This window comes from Pelmatolapia mariae, linkage group LG7 (assembly GCF_036321145.2).
Source record: "Pelmatolapia mariae isolate MD_Pm_ZW linkage group LG7, Pm_UMD_F_2, whole genome shotgun sequence".
Lineage (NCBI taxonomy): Eukaryota > Metazoa > Chordata > Actinopteri > Cichliformes > Cichlidae > Pelmatolapia > Pelmatolapia mariae.
This window is the reverse complement of record NC_086233.1, coordinates 6,008,044-6,020,352: the sequence shown is the minus strand read 5'-3', so window position 1 is coordinate 6,020,352 and position 12,309 is coordinate 6,008,044. Positions and strand designations below refer to the sequence as shown.

Below are 12,309 nucleotides of genomic sequence, written 5' to 3'. Positions count from 1 at the left end.
AGCTTATAGCTGCCTTTTCAGTCTAACTTTAAAGAATCAGTTTGGCACTCTAACAAATACATTTCTTGTTCGGTTTGTTGTGTGAAAGCTGCTAATGCCATGAGTTCATGACACAATGAAAACAAGTGGAAACAGCAAAGCTAAAAGTAATACTGCCTACTTCTCAAAAGTATGCCTGGACTGCTGGAACAAGCCTGAGAGCAGGCAGTCTAATGAATTTAAAACTGAGTCAATCTATTACTTTTTAAAACTAGCCTTCCAAACACCGGTGGTTGGGAATACGGGCCAAACTTGCAGATAATCTGCAAAAGCTAATTATGAGTACGCTAAGCTAAGCTAACCAGCTATAAGTATGTGAATATATAACAAGACAAGATGATTTGAGAGCTGGTCGACTTTTAGCATTTCTTCTTATTTTTTAAACTGCCTAACTTGACTATATGCTTTTTTAAAAAAAAAACATACCAAACAAACACAATATCTGAATTTGCTAGCTTTAGAAGAGATTATGAGCGCTGTTTCCACTTGCTTTCATTGCTATGCTAAGCTAAGCTAACCTGCTAGCTGTAGCTGTATCGGACAGAGAGATATTAAAGTTGTAAAAGTTAATTGATGGCATCCACTACTTTTAACAGCTTCTATAGAAAACAGATGATCAAAATGATTCTACAGCAGGTTTGTAAGAGCAGGTCGTCCAAACAGTGACAAGTCCAAACAGTTGCATTTTATGAACGAGGCGCCAGGTAATATCTAGTGCACAAGCTCTCTCTACATGAATCCGTCACACATGTAATAAACAAATGCAAATACATGGAATAAATACTGCCAATAGATACCACATGAACAAGAATTTATCCCAAAGACATCAGAAAAAAAAAATTAATCAGGACTGTCCACAAATTAAATTAAGGAACCACTGTTACATGGAATTTGGATAAACTGATCCCAGGACACAGAAAACAGGGGCATGTGGGACCAAAATGTTCCTGTACAATAAAATGTTTTTGTTTTTTTGTCCCATGCACCACCTACAACATCAAATTATCAGGACTTTTGGGAAACACAATAGAAATGTCTAATGCTGTTTCCAGCCAAAGGCACTTCATGCTGCTGGGCATGACACAGACAAACCACCAGACGACACCTGCTACAGTACACTCCATCGAGAGTTTTTGGTTTTTTAAAATTCATAAATTACTTTTTAAATATAATATAACCAGAAAAAACTGTGTTGTAGTGGTTGAGGGGAACTGTGTCATCTAGAGTTAAAATAACCCTGACACTGAGGTGAGAATGCTTCTGGTCAGGGCTGTCCCATCTAAATATGGATGTAATATTCAGGTTTCCTTGTATGGGCATGGTCATCACACTTACCTAAGATAACATTAAAGGGGACTTATTATACTTTTCCTTGTTTTCCATCATATATAAAGTTAAAATGGTGGACACTTGGAATAAACTAGGCCAACATTTTAAATAATATGTCCGGGTATGTATAAGTAATCCCTGAACCAAAAGCTCAGGTTTCTGCTTCAGATAGCAAAAAAACAACAACAAAAACAAAAAAAACCTCAAAGCCCCGCCAACCTGCTGAGCCTTCTGTTTGCAGGTAGTGGCCAATTAGAAGAAGTTCGGTTTAATAATGGGAGGCTGACTCAGACATTGAATGAACTGAAGGGCTACATCAAGGACCAAAATAAGATAAAGGAGGATTATTTTGAACTGTGACGTATGCAAAGCTACTCTAGGAGACTAAAAGAACGAAAATTTGGAAATGAACACAATAGGTCCCCTTTAAGTTGCAAAAGTAATTTACACGATAAAAACAGCAGTAAAACTTTTTTCCCTACGTGTACACCATGAATGGCAATGTATAAGGTTTAAAATTCACAGTGCTTTTCAGTAGACCAGAGTATGCTTCAGATTATAATCCTTAAGATCTGCAAGCTCATATTAATAGTTGATCATAGTTTGTAATCACATTTCTATCCGTTAATCACCCCTCTGTGTGACAGCTGTCACGGTTTGGGATGAAGCCTGCAATTCCACGTTGAATCCGTTTAAGGAATCCAGTTTTAGCATTTCTAATGACGTCTCAGTGACGTCAGTTTCACCGTTTGCCGTTCTCCCACAGAGCTGGCATTTCCTACAGCTGCTGCTTCACAATAAAAGCCCACAAAACAGGATTCTGAAATCTTGAGGATTATAATTTTGTTAGTCTTTTAAGCAAAATAAAGAGTCACCTGTTGCACAAAAAAAGCTACCTGAATTGTTCAATTTCACTTATAGTTTCTTATTATTAACATAAGGTTTAGATAGTGATTGTGGAATTAAAATAGAATCTCTATGCTATTATCAATAAACAACTCCCCAAAGTTTAGAAGATTTTTTTCTTTTCTTTTTTTTGTAAAGAAAACATACAAAAAGGTAAAAATTTGATTTCTTTTTCTTTGGGACAAACCTCTTGTATAAGAATTCAGCTCACACAATTTGCAGTGTCCATCTGTACAAATCCACCTCTATATTCTACTATATGATAATGCAGTAGTGTTATTTCCTCCAGCTTTTTCTGCTTATTGATGATACACAGGGTCTGACCTTCAGCGCCTGTCAGTTTCCTGACAGATAACACACGGGGAGGAAATTATGAGATCTCACTCTCTCTCTGTTTTTTGTTGGGGTTTTTTTTTTTTATCTCCCCCCTCTCTTTCTTTCTTCTCCCTGGGTTGACTTTCACCAAAACTCATGACAGAAACACCATTTTCATTTCCATCATCAAGATAGGAAAGAGGAAAAAAAAGACAGAAAAGAGAAAAAAACTGGGAGAAAGAGAAGAAGGAACCAATTAGTGGAGACGTGACATCCCCTGGTGATATCAGAGTCAGGATGTTCTTGCGGAAATGCACCAGGTCGATTCTGATGTGTTTTTATGGCTGCACTGCCACTGTGCTTTTTTTTTATTATCATTATAGCTAATGAGCTACCGATCACCAGGTTTGGAGTTAGTGTGGATATGCTCCTGTTGAGGAGGTTTCTGCGGTGTTATATCTGGCATTAATTTAAAAAAAATATTTTTACCCCAGTTATTTTCAGTGAAAATGCTGCCTTTTTCTTTTTTTTCACGAATTTGTTTGGCTGAAACTAATTTTTAGAGACATTTTTAGCTCTGATGTCACAAAAAAGGAAAAAACAAAAAACAAAACACCAAGCAAAGGCCATACATGTGTTTCAACGTGAGTGTGTATATGTGTGTGTGTTATTCCTTGATGAGTCGATAGATGTGGTGCTGTGCTCCGTGCTCGTTGTTGGACACCTCGAACACACACGCCATACACAGCAACGTTTCCTGAGTGTCTCTGTTGCTCACCACCTGGAAACACACACACGGGAATGAAGAACACACAAGGGGTCAAGGTTAAGCACACTCATATACATATATCATTCGAGATCAAGAACTGTACTACAAGTATACTTCTAAACTCTTATCCTCCTCAAGGCAACAACTAATATTTCAACATGTATTCACAGCTGTAGGATATAGAAGACAATATGCTTATACAAAGCGCATGAAACAATTACAGCACCTGAACAAAAGCACTGTAAAAGGTCTACCAATGCAGAAAGGTGCCACTGAGAAGTTCACATGCACAGTTTTAGTAGACTTTTACAAGCACACTGAAGGTGCTGGTTTAGGGAGTAAATCAGAGTTTGGTTAATCCCATTTGTTTTTGGGTTGTGTGATTTTTGCAAAAAAGGTGGATAAAGTAGCAGCGAGAGCTCTGCACAGACGCTGAAGAAGATTCTCATTATCTATTCCCAGTGAATGTAGTGTCACAGAGACCTGGCACCGGCTGGTGTTAAAGGGGACCTACTCTGCTCATTTCCAGTTTCATGTTTTTATTCTTGGACTCCACTAGGGTGGCTTTGCATTAGTTTAAAATCACTCTTATTTATTTTGTACTGGATCTTGGTGCTGCCCCCAAGTTCATTCCATAGACTGTATATAAAAGTAGGTCAACACAGATGCTGACTAGTGAAATCCTGTTGTGAAGTCTTGAGCTAAGCTTTTTCACTGCTGTCATCTTCCCATTTTAAAACCAGACATGATGAGGGAGGGGTTGGTCTGCCTGGGAAGCTGAGACACACTGAAGCTCATGTTGTAAGAACTGCCCTATCACCTTCCCTGCCTTATCCTCCCGTGTGTTTGATGGGAAGTAGGATCTTAATATACTCCTCTTTGCAACCAGCTTGAATACACTTTGATGTTCCATTCCTTTTCCAGACCTAGAATCTGTATGTGGCGGGGCGTGGTCTGTGGTGCCGTTGCAGGGGAGATGGATGCACCTGCACAGCATCGGCAGTCACGCGTCGTCGGCTTAAAGATCTGCACTGGGTCCTGGGTTATTGTTGTTGGTGATGCGTGCAACTGGCAGCGGAAGAGCTGAGGCCATTCGTGTGTGTTTAACAGCAACCGAGTTAATAAAGAGATGCTTAAAAGCACAAGCCTGTGGTCGGGTCCGTCATTAATGCCACACTGTACATCTTTGATATACAGTCTTTACCTTATCCACTCTCTGAAGCAAGCGGTTTTAGCTCTTCTCCCTTTAAAATCTCCCTCTCTCTGTAATCCAGCTTTCTACTGATTGGCTGTCAGCGTGAGATGATCATATTAAGGATATTAATAATTAGCCTCTATGACTCTGACATCAGAGGTCTAAGAGTTAAAAAACTCAGTTTTTAGACAGGATGAAACCTGAGCTTTTATCTCATGGGGATTACCTGTACATATGTTGACCTCATTATTTGAAGCTTCATGTTTAATATAAGCAATTGCCATGATAACAATAACGATATAACAGAGAATGAGGAAAAGCAGAAGAGACGTCCCAAACTTAGATTAACTGCATTTTAGTGTAACATTTTCACCCATCGAGAGAAGGAAGGTGGTAAATATATATTTGCATAACATAAACAGTACAGCACACAGAGAGACGCAGTCTCTGCCCTCACCAGCAAAATAGTGAAGTTCTCCAGCACGCTGTTCATCATGTATTTCTCCGGCAGGTGTTTGAGCTTGTGGATGAAGTTGATCATGTATTCGCACATCGGCGAACGACTGATTCTGTAGACAAAACGCCCGTTTTCAAACCTCGCGTACTCCGTCTGTGAGAGAGGGGGAAGCAAAGGAAGATGCTTTAGCCAAATAATATTACACAACGCACCAATGAAAGGCACCTCCATCAGTTTTACACATCAAAAGCAGCTTTCTAGTGAAAAGCTCAGCCTTTGAAAATGGTTGTGTAACATTATGTGCAGCTGTGGAAAACTGTCAGGCCTGACATAATAATTTTTGCTAGTGTCATAAGGGATTATCTGATGCCATCGGGGGCTTAAAGTGAAGAAAATGAAGGATGTGGCGCTTTTAAAGCACACATAGGGAGTTACAGGACATTTAAAACATTAATTAAAGATTGCAAGTATCAATATTTTTTCAGTCTGAATGCAGAAATCACCTGCTGTGTGAATAAACCCAACATGTTTCTATTTAGCAGTTATCCTCAGTCCTCACCTCAACCTTCTCAACCACCTGCTTGCCAAAGGAGCAGACCTTGGTGGAGCAGGTGATTGTCATGTTCTCCGAGCTCTCGTACTGGCTGGTCACACCGTAGAAGGCTGCGGGGTCGTCCTGCACGTTATAATTCAGGTCCGCCTGGAAACCACAGAGCAAAGACGACAATGCGAACATCAGGTCACAGAAAACAAGCACATATTTAGTCCTGTTGCTTTTCTGAAGCTAAAGTTTTCCAACAGTGCCCTCTGCTGGTACTGCACCATAAGAGGTCTCGAGCAGATCCATGATTATGATGCTGAAACTGACATGCAAATGCAATGTGCAACCTTATTTTTCAGTACATGAAATAAAAGAATCATCTCCGATACTCTTCCTCCATCCATCAGTGCAGAGTGCTGTTTTAGCTGGGCACTAAAATGTTCTGAAACCTTGCATATGCATGTTTATCTCCTTAGTCACCTCATAAAACAGTTAAAACGCAATTTGTAGAAGAAAACATGTATTGTTGTAAAATGTGGGAATTGACCTTTATAACATCCACTTTTGTTTGTTTTTTATTTGAACCAAACCTTTATGCAGGTGTTTTATGAGACAGGAAAGAGACAGGTACAGGGGGGAAACAGAAGAAAGAAACATTTTCTTATACAACTTTGTGCGACCGAAGTTGAAGCAGAAAAATGTTTAATCAGAGCAGAGAGAACACACTGCACCTGGATTGCAGGCAGGGAGGAGCGGGGAAGGGTTTGTACTGTTTGTAATGAGTCCTCTGAGGAGCGCCGTGTGTCTCGGGGCTCAGAGAACACACAAACACAAACACCATATGCTTACTCACTTACATTTACATCCACTCACGTGCACACAAACATCAAACCGTGCTCTATTAAAGCTGCAGATTATCAGAAACACACTCCATTGTGGTAGATCTGAGAGCTTTTTAATTAAATTCAAGGGAAGGCTCTCTACATGACACACACACACACACACACACTCTTTATTTGTTCGCATGCTGCAAGCACACCTCACCACTTCACAAGCCTGCAGGCTCCTGTCCTCTCCTGGATTATTTCTACTGTCCAACAACGTCCTCACCTCACAGTGATTTTGTCAGTTGACCAGCCCCACCCCAGAACAGGAGTTCTCCAGTCATGGAGCTTAGCAGCTGCAACTAACAGGAAGCCTTGGATTTCTGCTCATGTTGAAGCAGTGCAAGTGTAACACATGCACAGAGGATGGTGTCGTTTTAGAATTACATTTATGACAATGACGGAAAGAGCAAAAGGTGTCGAGAATAAATAATCTGCTGCAACATGAGCTCATCTAGCTAGCAAATCAGTGTGACTCCTACTAAGCTAACTTGCTTACAAATTAGGGCTGTGACAACATCCAATATCCAACTCGAAATGCTTGTGGTTAAAAAGAATTACACAATATCCACTTTATTTTACTTCTCAAGGCAAGGATTTTAGCTACTCTTATTAGCGACTAACAATACAATGTAGCCACACGGTCACAGAACATCAACCCAAAGGCCACCACAATGCTACAGCATAATAACTATGACATAGCATCATCAGACTGAAGTACTGTCTGAAAACATGAAGATAAAAGCCAGTATGTTTTTCCACCGTGAGCACTGAAAGCATCCAACAGCTCAGTTTGTCAATCACCAAATCCGATTACTTTAATTGACCCATTCATCTGAGATGATTCTAAGAAAAATTACTTACTACACCTATACACACATTTAATTCATGTTGCAAATGACAATGACGTTTTTATCTATAGATCACATTTCATTACATGTAAACTCAATCCACCTGATGCAGAAGATAGAGACATAAAAACCTGTGTACGTTTGCAATGCCTTAAGGCAGTCAAAGCTGCAAAACAAAACAACGCCAACGCCTATTAAGTGAAGATCTGTGTAAATAAAAAGGTTTGGGGTCTGTTGTTGAATGTATGCACACATGTAACTGAGAAGAGAGTAGCTTGTTCCAAAAAACAGGAACACAATAGCTGAAAGCGTCCGCCCACTTAGATCCAATTATTGTCATCTTACTGGGTTTTTTTGTTACTGACTTTTTTTTGTAGAGGCTATAAATTATTAGTTTGAGAGTCGGATTTTTGGAAGTCCTATGGTACAGAGGAGTTCTGAGAAAGGACAGTAAAGTCAGCACGCACGCACGCACACACACACACACAGGTAAAAACAGCTACCTGTGAGTCTGGAGGTGAGCAGGTGTTCAAACAAAGCGTCTGCGCTTTCATCAACCCACCACCTCCATATTCCAGGTGGACAGATGGAACTCACACAAGAACACACACACACACACACACACACACACACACACACACACACACACACACACACACACTGTGCTGCGTAGAAAAATATGGGAACTTTCCCTGGGTGGGGGCAGAGGTGCATGGAATGTGGTTCTTGCTGACCCTACTCGGTGACGTGCAAAGCATTTCCAGGAGCAAAAAGGAAAAAACATTAACCTTAGTCCAGAAATATTTTTAAGCTATTTGACAGGTACTGGAAAAAAACCTCAAGTAAACAGGAAACTTATTAAAAGTTTGTCTGCTCACCCAGAACTTGATCAGGTAGAAGGCGTTTTGTGGGCCCTTATCAAACAGCTCCTTCAGACCTCCCTTCTTCTCGGGGAACTTGTCGTAGATTTGCCGGATGTCCACACACTCCAGCAGCGGATCGCTGTAGCTCAGGCTGCTCTGGCTGATGTGCACAAAAAGGTGCTTGTTGTACTGAGAAGAGAGAAACGTTTGAATCAGACGGAGGCCAGAAATGTGGAGATAAACACACTGGGTACGCCTAAAGTTACTTCTAGGATCCTGCTATAACTTTTCACTGTAATTTTGAACCTAACAGAGAAACAGAAAAATATAAAGTTAGATCAGCAATCTGGTGCATTGTTAAAAGAAAGACTGCACGTCATCACAGCACAACCAAAAGCCAACAAGACCACAGAAGTCATTGAAAGTGCATGACAGAGTTATCTCCATGGTTTAGAAAAACAACTTATCGACATGAAACACAGTCAAGAACACTCTCAGCATGAATTGAGACGCTACCGTTCATCGAGGTTGTCAAGGTCTGCAACCAAGAGACAAGCTACTCTCTCCCTCCGAGAACCCCAAAAAACCCCAGAAATTTTTCTATCACCAGCTCTGATCTCAACCCAGCAGATCATGTTGTTCTATTACTGAATACAAAACTAAAGGCAGAGAAAACACCCAAACAAGCCGCCACTGAAGGAGGCTGCAGTAAAGGTCTAGCAGAGCATCTCAAGGGAGGAAACACTGGTGGCCATGGGTTCTCCACTTCAGGCAGACTGCAAATGACTTTCATCCAAGCAGTGAAAAAATCCTCATATTACCTTTGAGCCTCTGAAAACAGGATTGTGTATAAATGGCTGTAATTCCTCAACAGTTAATGCAGATTTTGTGTTAATTCCCCTGAATTAAAGCTGAAAGCACTTCAGTCAGATCTTCGTTGTTTGATTTAAAGTCAAACGCTGCAGTCGCTGCAGAGGCAAAGCTGCAAAAACTGTCTTTGTCCAAAAGATTAGGAACCTAAACGTGTCGTTATCATTTAATCGTTAAATTTAAGTCAGGTTTTATCAATTATAACAAACTGAATGCAAGCATAGCTGCTAGAAGTTATGGCTAAAGCTACAAAATTAAACTGAGGGATAAACTGCTAATAATTCAACTGTAATCTCAGTATCCATCTAAGCTGCTGATTAATACGCTTATGTTGAAAGCAAACTTCAAATTTCTATTTCTGAGCTCAAATAGAGATTTTACTGACTTACTCCCACTGACCAGTTTCAGAACAGGACCACAGCAACTTTACTGGGCTGTTCTCTGACCTGCTTTTTTTTAGACAGGGTGTGAGTTTGTTTGGCTTTGCAGCACAATAAATCATACAGTTTAATGCAATATTGGCCAGCTATACAGATCACAGAGGGCAAAAAACTTAATAGAAAGATCTGCTAGTCTGGTTGGTTAAAAAAAAATACATAATTTTCTGGATTTTTACCCAACTTTGTCTTTGCCTACTGATAAATCTGCATGTTAAATGTGACTTCAGTGGGATGGATCTACATTTAAGGACTCCATTTATTCCCACTAATGTAAATGATGCAGGAAACATGATGCCGTTTGACAACAGAATCTATTTCAAAGTCACTGTACAACAGTTTTTTTCCCACTAAGCAAACAAAAAGCAACAAGATGAATGCCAGCTGTCTATGAGCCCAAGGTAGAAAAATGGCAGTGAGTACTCAGCGTGGCAGGATGACAGATAGACTGAGCAGAGAGAGAGATAGAGCTTTACAAAGGTTATTCATACTAGGCGTCACACAAAGGGCTTTAACGCTGTTCTCTGCTGTGGGGTTATCTGTCATCTCTGTTTATGGGACAATAGGGAGTGCTTATTGTAGTCTGGTGCTGGATATGTGTGCATGTGTGCGGAGTAACTCACTGCCTCCTGGTCCCTCTGTGTCTCCAGGAAAGATGAAAACTCCACCAGTCGTAGTTTGGTGGTGCCGATGGAGCGACCCTGCCATGCCGGCTCTCGGTGCGTTTGGGCTGCACTGGGAGGTTCATAGCCTTGAACACACACACACACGCCATTTAACCCCACTTCACCACTGCAACATGTTCAATCGTGCTTTTTAACGGGGTTAGCAGTAATGCAAACGTGTAAAAATTTAAGCCATTACTGGAGGCCCGAGGACAAAGGCCGGCTGAGGTAAAGGCGAGGCACTAAAAAGCGGTTAACAACAGTATATGTAAAGGGGTAACAATGCAGGGGCCACAGCGAGACCCCCGGTTGCTGCCTCAAAACTCACTCGCTCCATTTTCAAAAACCTCGCCACTCTCATCACTTAGTTTCATGCTATTGTAACTAGCACACCCCATCATCCACTCTGAGGCAAATTTACAATCTGGCCGAGACCTCAAAGGGTCATTAAAGAGAGGAAGCTCAACAGTGCCGGGTGAGCCAAGTGACACGGTGCCTTCTTAAATTCATGAAACGTAACTTTTGTTGACCTCATCTGTGGTCAGTCACGTGGCTGGCTCAGTTCTGGCTCAGTCTTTTTCTGATTTGTCATGAGTGGATAAAAGATTAGAGATGTTTTGGGGCATTTCCAGTGGCCGTGGTTACCTAATTTTCTGACAAACGGTCAAATTTCAACTTCTTCAAGTCAAGCACACACTAAAGAGCTCGTTAGTTTGGGTGCCCTGTTCCACATTTGAGAGGACAGGCCACGCAGCTGAGGTTGTTTTCCACTCTGAAACAGCAAAGCTAACAGGTACTGTGTGCAATCAGCAGGTCAGCCAATAAAACTAACTTTTGTCATTTCATTAGTTTTTCATTGTTTGATAGGATCGTAATATAAAAATTAGATAATATATTTAATAAAAATATTAAAAATGAGACCACCTCCAACTTTCTCAGTTGGTACCATCAGCCTGGTGAGTCAGTGGTGTAGCGATGGTGAACCGAGGCCACACTAAACCTAAACTTGCTGAAGAAACTGGCTGTGCGCTGCTTGTCTGTCATCTTAACCTCAGTGACGTTGTTCATTCCTCGCCACATATCTCTTGTGGTCGAGTGTGGCCTCCAGCTTCACCCTTACGTGGACTCTCACTCTCCTCTGGGAGTTCACTTCTTCCCTGTCACCTTAAAGGGTTTCTTCTTTATACTAAGCAGTTTTTGTGGATGGCTGCGGCTCAGGAGGTAGAGTGGTTTGTCTACTAATTGGAAAAGTGGTTCGATCCCTGGCTCCTCTGGCACCTGCATGTCAAGTATCCTCGGGCGAGATACTGAACCCCGAGTTCTCCTGATGCATCTTTTTTTTTTCAAAGTTAGGCAAAGAAAAAGCACTTATGTGAATGTGTGTGTGAATGAAAGCTTAGAGTAGAAAAACACCAAGAGCTTAAATTGAATAGAAAACAAGTACAGTCCATTTACCATTTCTTTTAGGTCACTAGGCATCCCAGGCTTGTTCTCAAAGTAGCATACAGGCCTGGCTCGTATCGTCACAAAATTGGATCTATTCTTTGATGCAGCCAGTCGAACTAATAATGTCGTCTGATGTGGTTCATACAGTAGATTCCAGACTGTAGACTCAAAGCAGCTCCTCTGGATAAAGGTTGTAACAGAGGAACCAACTTCGGTGTGAGCAGCACTACATTATGGACACGTTGCTGGGTATAGTTGTCTTTCTTGCTAACATTATCGGCAGCAAAATCATATCCGAGGGATATTTCTATCTGGCTAGCTTGCCAGCTGTTTAATGGCAGATGTATAAGTTTACTTTTTGCAGTAATAGTCAATGTGTGAGCACGAGCTGCACACTAATGTCCTCAACACTGGAGTTCACTCAGCGGCAATGGAGGTCATTAATGATAATGGTTTTCTGAGGTTACACAGAGTTTTTAAGTTGACAGGACCAAATGAACACTGCTTGCTATCCTGCTACCCCTTGTATTAAAGGGTATATGGCTCCAAGATTAAAATTACTAGCATTTTCAGCCAGTAAACAGACAGCCTCAGCAGCTGCACGCAAGCTGCAAAAGCTATGCCAAGCAATCAAAGTGCAATTTTCCCAGGAATTGCACTTTCCACCTGATATTTTCAAAGCTGCTTCTAAGAAGAAGCAACACAAACTTTTAGTACAGATGATGTAAGAAAAGTCAGATCG

At 41.0% G+C, this 12,309-nt stretch overlaps 1 protein-coding gene across 2 annotated transcripts in view; it reads right to left on the bottom strand.

Annotated features, from left to right (window-relative positions):
- Positions 1–453: 453 nt before the first annotated feature.
- The window catches only part of tead1a (TEA domain family member 1a), a 44,606-nt gene continuing 32,750 nt past the window's right edge, over positions 454–12,309 (bottom strand). For both annotated transcript variants that reach the window (XM_063477677.1, XM_063477679.1), the window contains 5 exons: positions 10,080–10,207; positions 8,165–8,338; positions 5,570–5,710; positions 5,011–5,163; positions 454–3,370 (listed from right to left, as the gene is read on the bottom strand). In XM_063477677.1, the coding sequence (XP_063333747.1) occupies positions 3,257–3,370; positions 5,011–5,163; positions 5,570–5,710; positions 8,165–8,338; positions 10,080–10,207 (710 nt within the window). In that variant the 3' untranslated portion in view covers positions 454–3,256. The remainder of the gene's footprint in view (positions 3,371–5,010; positions 5,164–5,569; positions 5,711–8,164; positions 8,339–10,079; positions 10,208–12,309) is intronic.